The sequence below is a fragment of the Sinohyriopsis cumingii genome, chromosome 10 (assembly GCF_028554795.1).
Source record: "Sinohyriopsis cumingii isolate HCF-2022 chromosome 10, ASM2855479v2, whole genome shotgun sequence".
NCBI classification, from domain to species: Eukaryota; Metazoa; Mollusca; class Bivalvia; order Unionida; family Unionidae; genus Sinohyriopsis; species Sinohyriopsis cumingii.
In genome coordinates, this window is record NC_142970.1 from 6,933,800 (window position 1) to 6,942,384 (window position 8,585).

The window sequence follows — 8,585 nt, forward strand, 5'->3', positions numbered from 1 at the left end:
TGAAAATCAAATCCTTCCATAGTTGGTCACCTTGCACTGTGATGAAGATGATGAACTTATCATCTTATGTCGGAAGGGAAGTGTTCAGCACTCGTGTCATAAATGCGATAGATCCGCGGGCCGCTGCATAATTTGTCCTGCGGTATAAAACATTACGACTATCAAATTTTACTTTCGTTTTCAATCGGATTTGGATTCATGAGATCCAGTGACAGATAGTCTGTCGCCACTAATGCATGGCAGAACAGCTAGATGAGGTTGCGAACATGTACATATGACGGATATAGAAAACGTTTTGCACAGTTATAATTTTGATAGTTCTTTAAACGAATATATAAATAGCTCCTGCGCTTATACAGTTTGAACGTGATTGGTAATTCGCAACAGTGCAAGACGCGTTGCTTTGGAAGAAAGCATGTCTTGATATACGATCATCTTAATATTCAGATACGAAAGTCTTAATTTTAAGATACGATAATCTTAATCTTAAGATACGATAGTCTTAATATTAAGATACGATAGTCTCAATATTAAGATACGATAAACTTAATGCTATGACTCATTTGTCATATAGTCTAGTTATAGTAGCTGAGATCAGCTGTCCGGAAGATCATCCTTTGTTGGCAGAAAGGAGCATCGTTTTCTCCCATAACAGACCGTGTCTTTTTGTTGTTCCTTCTGCTGTTGTTTCTCTTATCAACACGGCATTACTTGATGTGGTGGTCGGAGAGATATTAATGATGACAGGGTGGTGCTTGTGGTCTATGAAGTGTGGTTATGTGGACATACTTCCCACATTTATCGAATTTTATATCATTGTCTATTAAATATAATAATATTTGTCGTAATAAAAGGCATAATTTCAGAAGTAAAGTTCGCAAATATTTGTGTATGGAAAAAGCTTCGTTCTAAAAGAACCGGTTTAATACTGAACATTTTCACCTTGAGATTGAAATTTTAGTTTTATGTAACAAAGAAAAGAAATAATGTATGAGCATATATTTATACATCACAATGAACTTCTATCTATTTTATAGATATGCGTTGTGACACTTCCACAAGCGCTTTGAATTTCGGTGGTCAGAGACGATTGCGTCACCTCAAATTTATCTCCAGTGTCAATCCACGGCAGGAGCTTAAGCTGCAGAAAATTGCAAATGAGTGTCAATATCTATCTATCTATCTATCTATCTATCTATATATATATATATATATATATATATATATATATATATATATCTACCTACCTACCTACCTACCTCCTTATCTATCAATCTATCTATAGGAAATTCTAAAAAGTAAACAACTGGTTCATAATGATCTGGAATCTGATTCAATCCTCTCTGCTCATGTGAGTTCTTAAATGTTCTGTTAAAGCTAAACCACCAAAAAACACTTCAGTTTGCTCAACACTATAAGATGTTTACCTTTCGTATAAAATCAGTCGTTATAATAGTTTGACATTTCGACAGAGATCATGCTTAAAAACGCATAGCACCGAAACAAACTACGAATGCGAAAATGGAATATGGAAATTTGGTTTCGCAAAATCAAATATTCTAAAAGGATGACATATCATAAGAAATGTTTTTGATTTGCGTTTGCAAGCCATTATTTCTCTAAGACAGAAACAACATCAGAAGCCAATAAATATACAGCTTATTTCAATGGAAAAATAAAAATTTCTGTCTCCATTTTTGTGAAGTTGATAAATAGATGTAGAGAATTTAAGACCTTAAATGGATCAAAAGTCGTTCATTAAAAAATAACTACTCGATTCTTTAATATTTTCGTTATTTTGTACGCGCATTGCACTCATATGCGCAATACTTTTAAGAGAAGACAGTTTCACAGTATCTAATGCGTCTTTTATGTTGTTGTTGTGGGGTTTAACGCCATTTTTCAGCACACGATAGGCTATACATGGCGGACAGTATTAATGGTGGAGGAAGAACCCGGAAAAGCCCGGAAAAACCACCGACCCACGAGAAGCTACTGGCAAGCTTTCTCACATGCCCACATTGGCTGAATCTTAGACTCGAACCGCCGCAGACAGAGGTGAGATGGCAGTGATCCGTAACGAAGAGCGCTTTAGACCACTCGGCCACTCGGGGCCCCCCGTCTTTTATCGACAGGTTTATATATATATATATATATATATATATATATATATATATATATATATATATATACACACACACACATACATATGTAATATAATCGCCTTTTTACCTCCAAAGACTTCAAACCATTTTCAGTATTAATGTCCAACTTCTCCTGTTCACTCAGTGTGAAAATGTAGCACATATGTTGGTATCTAATCACTACATTTTGCTGAAATAATAGATTCGTAATAATTATGAGTGCGTACGTATACATTCATTTACGTGTGTCTGCATAAATACACTCTCTCACGTATATATGTAATCGTGTATGAATGTGTATGAGTTGATTAAGTGATTAAGTGACGGACAGATTAACTGTGAATGTATACATTGGTTTCCTTCGCCTAGTAATTACTGTAATCGAACTGGCTGAATTTTCACCAAGAATATATATAATTACGGGAACGAGGAATAAGATCCATTTATACAAAGAGAGTTTAACTGTAATAAATTAATATAGTATGGTACTTATGGGGAAGAATAAAGACAATAAACACGAAGGTATTCTTAAAGACCGCGAGTATTTAGTTCCTAATAACGTAAAGAAAGAAGGCAAACTGACAGATGGAAAGACTTTACTCACTGTTAGGTGGACGTAGTAAAATATGGGCGATGCCAGCAGGCTAGGCTCATTTGTAGGTTCGAGGGAAGTTTGAGGGGATTGCTGAAGTGATGAATTAAGAACCGTTATGTATGTATGTTTGTATGTATGTATGTACAAATGTATGATCATAGGTCTCTAATTTAGAACGATGCATATAATTTGTATCGTATATATCGACTTTGTTTGGCCTTTGTTTCAACGAAATCACGTATTAATATTTACTTAAATGAAAGAAAAGAAACTATACGGTCACTGAAAGTATATAACTATTCTAACTATCGAATTAAATTTGTCTTTTGTATCTGTTTGTTGGATACATAAAAAGCAGAGAAAGATGTCTAGTTGACTCTGGGACATGGCAGGAAGAATTTGAAATTGTGGGTTTGCTAACATGAACATGATGATATACCATAATCACAGCTTAGATTATTTCGAAAACGAGGCTTGGGACACATCTGTCTCTTGCGAGTAATAAAGTAGAACATTAAGGTAGATTCCCAATATTCCAAGTTGCAATTGTTTTCACGGTTGAAACTAATGGCAAAACTATTATTTTGATAATGTAAGATATGATGACGAATGAATACTGCTTTGAGAGAAAGAATATCAGAGAGAACAGAACCTTACTGCCGCGAATAATTTAAAATATTATTTATTGATTTATTTTCACTGTCCTGAAAAATCAGTTTTTGGTGAAAGAAGGGGGAATGTTGTATTTCCAACAGTTTCTATCAGTGTGCAGTTGTTTCTGCTCCTATTTCTGAAATTAAAACTGAACTGTTTTGTCGAGGGCACAGATGTGTTAGTGATGTTGGGATGGTGTTTACATTTTAAGTAATGGTGCATATTGTAGTTCTGCTTCCTAGAAATTCAAATTGTATATCATGGAATTTTTTATTTATTTTTTTTGTAACAAATACGAGAGTACAAGTTTGACATAAAAAACGTTTCGATATGTGAGGCTCTTCTTGTGTTTAAGGGACTGTAATTTAAAAGATATAATGGCAATAAATAGTGTATAAGCATACGTTACCATTATGTAGTAATGGAGTACCAAACTTCCACACGCTCGTTGGATTTCAATGCTCAGAGTGGACTTAAGCACCTCAGTTTTTCTTCCGGATTCTATTAATGGTAGGAGTTTCAGCTGCAGAAAGAGCAAACTAATATCAACTTCAATATATATTATCTGCCTATTATCTACCTACCTACCTACCTATCTATATATTTATCTATCTATCTATATATCTATATATGTATCTATTTATCCATCTATATATCTATCTATCTATCTATCTATCTATCTATCTATCTATCTATCTATCTACCTATCTATCTATCTATCCATGTATCTATCTATCTATCTATCTATCTATGTGTCTATATATCTGTCTATCTATCTTTCTATCTATCAACTGAATTAATCCATTTTGCTCGGTAGAACAAACAATAAATGTGACCAGGATATATACGACTCCATAACATGTCTTTGAATCTTGAGCCACACAAAAACGGCATGTTTAACTTTCGTATAATACCGCTTGTACAAACAGTTTTGCCGTTTCATGTGCGTTCATGCTGAATAATCTGAGAATAATAAAGTTTATTGTAAATCTAATTAATACACTGGTAGTCAAATATTATCAGGGTTGCTGTAAATATGATTGTAATTAGGATACATTGCTACTTGACTTGAAGGAAACGTATCATTTTCTGTATCTGCGTTCGCTTGATTGAAAACATAATATCTATAACTTGTATATTGAAGATGCATATTCGCTTTAATAAATCCTATCGTTATTTTGTCGGCGATTTTGCAAAGGACATCTGTTAAGATACGACTATGATTTATGGTAAAGAAAGTACCCTTAATAAAGAGGTTTATATTTATAATAGAACGCTTTTTTTTTTACCTCCAAAGCCTTCAAGCCAGAGTCACTATGGACATGCAGCTTCTCTTGGTCACTCATTGTGAAGATATAGCACAACCTTTGATATCTAATCATCATCTTTTGCTGAAATGATGAATTTGTAAGAAGTACATGCACTGAAGCGCGTACGAACGTGTGCATGCCAAAAAAATAAATAAAAAACAACGTTTATTTGACCCCGCCCTCACACGATTCATGTTTTCATGTGTTGACTGACTGATTATATTTTTTCAACGTGTCCTATAAAAAGGAAATGTACGTCGACTTGTTGAGTGAGGATGGAGAAAACATTGAAATTTAATCTTAGTGGATCAAAAAACCAACCCTACTCACTTTGAGTATTTAGGATGCATCTATTGTGCATACCAGTGAATAACGTGAAAAATCTATCGACGGTGTACGAAAATATTGGATTCACTTGACTTAGTTCGTGTAGTTACCGCATTGGCAACCGTGTCTGCTCAATTTCCAACATGGTTCACTATAGTTACGGACAGAAGGAAGAGCATGCATTAAGACGTACAGATGGAGATTCTCACGATAACGGACAGAAGGACGAATATGCATTAAGACGGACGGACGGAGAGTTTCACGATAATATCTATCAGAACGGCAGACATGATGAAACAAGTTGAAACAATGATCAACTTATGTGTTATAACTTGAACTCGAATGTTGCGTCCCTAATGAGGAAGGAAGGAAGGTAAACTAACAGATGGACACAAAGTACTCACCGTGTGATAGTCGTAGAAAAATGAATATGTTTCATACACACTAGGTTCATGTGTAGAATGAGATTGCTGAAATGATGAATAAAATCTTTCCGTGTGACTGCTCTTTCATTTATTACGACATGAATCGTATGTATCTATTCCATTGATCGTGCTAATCATTGTTGCAGAGATATTAAACATATTTTGTTTTCTCTATAAAAGTATGAATCAATATGGTCACTGATTTTAAATATAAATGTTTGTTTCGTTTACAGTTCGTAAAATATCAGACAAAACAGTTTTAAAAAAACGCATCACGAACGCCATCGGTAAAATGTTTCTTTCTCAGTGTCTAATGATACTAACAAACGAAAATAACTGGAACCATAATTGTGGCTTAGAGTTTGTGATATTAAGTTAAACACTGTTAATTTATTGAGGACTTATTTGTTTATTTATTTACCTATGTATTTATTTATTTATTTACTTCTATATATATTTCATTGTAAATCATCTGTTAATCACCAGAAGAAAGACGTTCAACGGTCCAGTTGTAATACGTGGGTACATATGCACTGGTAATAGTAATTTAGTATATGCGTTATTATTTTTACTTATATATATATATATATATATATATATATATATATATATATATATATATATATATATATATAAATGTGCCAGACTTTGATTACCTCATAGGTGACACCAATAAGGGCAGCGACAACGAACACATATATCATTCTGACACTGTTGAAAGGCAAAGGATATCGCATTATGTTACATTCTTCTTTTCTTTTTCTTTATATAGTTGCCGTAAGTATGTTCTTGGTTGACGTCTTTCGTCACGGAAAAGTATCACGAATTTGACCCAAGTAGTTTCAAGGGGATCGAATATGTGGTGACCTGGCGATTTTTACACTTGATAAATACAGCAAAATATGGTGCTATTATCTCTGTATTAAGGACCACTCCCGTAGCCGAATGTCAGTTCACTTTGGTTGACATCATATCTAAACCTTAGCCAAAGCACTAGTTTGAACTGATATGATTAATGACAAAGGGAAGCAATTATTATTAATTAAACAGCTTCAAGAAAAGCGCTACACGCCTAAGAGAAAAGAAAGCAGCAATTATTACGATATATGTTTAAATTTTGTTTGGCAGACACACTCATGCACGTACACACACACACACACACACACACACACACACACACACACATATATATATATATATATATATATATATATATATATATATATATATATATATATATATATATATATATATATATATATATATATATATAATGAACTAATATACATCACATTTGCGAACACACTCGGTTTGGTGCATCCATAGCGGGGTATTGCTCGCCGGAAATAGGAATTGAAAATTCCTCGCTAACTGATTTTAATTTCAGTGCATTAACGGGCTCTAAAAAGCGAACCTATTTTTATGAACGGTAACAACTGTTATTGCACATGCATTGATAAAAGACCTTAAGTTTGCAAAATATTTTGATTTTAAAAATTATATCTGGTAAAGACATAAACAGAATCATTGACATTCCAAAGTATTTTTAAACTGGGCATTGAATAGTAACAGTTAATTATTGATTAGGGTCAACTGAACATTCATTTCTTACAGTGCGATTTGTCACGGTTGCGGACACAGGCCGAGTCATACCAGAAACTTATTCAAATGTTACTAGCAGATTCCTGGCTTGGCACTCATCACTGAAACTTTAGTGTTAGGACTGGTCGGCCTGGCATGATTATTATTTGACTGGTGGGGGGACATGAAACTACATGTCTGCATAGAGCCAAAGAGCTAGATATCATTCTAAACTGCCACATTGCAAATATCCTAACGATATGACTAAATGTGTTAAAGCTACGTTACAAATCCACATCATACAAACACACACACACACACACACACACACAGCTATCTAGAAGCGTTTCCACTGATATAAATCTGGCACTGTTTGAGAAGTCTGTTTGAAAAGAACAGAAAAAAAGATTATTTTAATAACATCCTTAGTTCTAATGAAATCGCTAAAATAAATGAGATCATCACACGAGTAAAATAAGCAGCTACTGAACAAAATACTTGATATTTTAATTTCTTTCATTTCGCATAATAGTTTAAATATTGCTGAAGTCAAGATTTTTCCAACGTCAGAGGCAAGATGGACCTAGAACATTGAGAAAATTGAGAAGATACAATACAAATCTTAGTACGTCTGCGCAAAAGATACAAAATGCAAGAAAGATTTGAAAACGCAATAACAACAACATTGAAAGGAAACAAGAACTCCAGCAACCCCGAACCCTCAAAACGAAGGATTTTCACTTTCGTAAAATGTAACCGAGTCCTACAGGTAAGAATGAGTAGACTTATATGTAAAAAATATCAAATGCATTTTATATCATCAAATATGATCAATTATTTGCACACAAAACACAGAAAGCTGTATAAAAATAGTACATAAGACACACGCAAAGGATTCTTGAAATATGCAAACAAACATTAGTATGACCACACATGCTGAGTTGGATACGGAAGTGAATACTGATGATGTTAAAGTTACTCTTGATTATAAAATAGTATCAGTTAAGTATTCAATAGTATCAGCTGAATATTCAATAGTATCAACTGATCGTATAATAAATAGTAAGAGCTGATTATTCAATAGTAACCGTTCATACTCTAATGTACATTATTACATACAGTGTAAAATAACTTTTCTCTCATTACACAGACAGGCATTTGTTACTCAGAACCAATCTAATCACTCGTAAAGCTAATCGAGAAAGTGTTTCGACTGATAAAACTATTGAATAGTTTTGAATGTCAAATAGGGAAAGAACAAATAAGGACTGGTTTAATTAACATCATCTTATCTCATGTAATTCATAGAATTAAAAAGATTGCACGCGCTCAAAAAATAATTACTGAAGAAAATAACTAAATTATATATGTCTTTCATTTTTTAAATTGTATTCAATTTAGCTGAAAAAAAAAGATTTGTTCGGACGTCAGTATCCAATATACTTGAAGAAAATATCTCGAAAGAAAACCCCTAGAGCGGAGAATTTTCACATGCAAAATTTTATCCAAACAACATAAATCCGGTCGAGAAAACTTAGTATAAACATGT

The 8,585-nt window shown here is 33.4% G+C and overlaps 1 protein-coding gene across 1 annotated transcript; it reads right to left on the reverse strand.

The window, feature by feature from the left end:
• Positions 1-1,009: 1,009 nt before the first annotated feature.
• LOC149789549 (uncharacterized) lies at positions 1,010-6,265 on the reverse strand. Its single transcript, XM_089972712.1, has 7 exons — positions 6,112-6,265; positions 5,435-5,500; positions 4,683-4,784; positions 3,803-3,916; positions 2,749-2,829; positions 2,233-2,334; positions 1,010-1,141 (listed from the first exon to the last, which is right to left on the reverse strand). The coding sequence occupies exons 1-7, from the start codon at positions 6,190-6,192 to the stop codon at positions 1,010-1,012; spliced, it is 678 nt and encodes a 225-aa protein (XP_089828838.1). The 5' UTR covers positions 6,193-6,265.
• Between the last annotated feature and the right edge of the window lie 2,320 nt (positions 6,266-8,585).

What these genes read in the sequence shown, in the direction of transcription:
- LOC149789549 (XM_089972712.1), bottom strand. Translation starts at nt 6,192, where the DNA reads ATGCGATATCCTTTGCCTTTCAACAGTGTCAGAATGATATATGTGTTC. An exon ending in TTATTGGTGTCACCTATGAG is followed by an intron (nt 5,501 to 6,111) that starts GTAATCAAAGTC and finishes TCATCATTTCAG; the next exon opens with CAATCTCATTCTACACATGA. An exon ending in TTTTCTACGACTATCACACG is followed by an intron (nt 4,785 to 5,434) that starts GTGAGTACTTTG and finishes TCATCATTTCAG; the next exon opens with CAAAAGATGATGATTAGATA.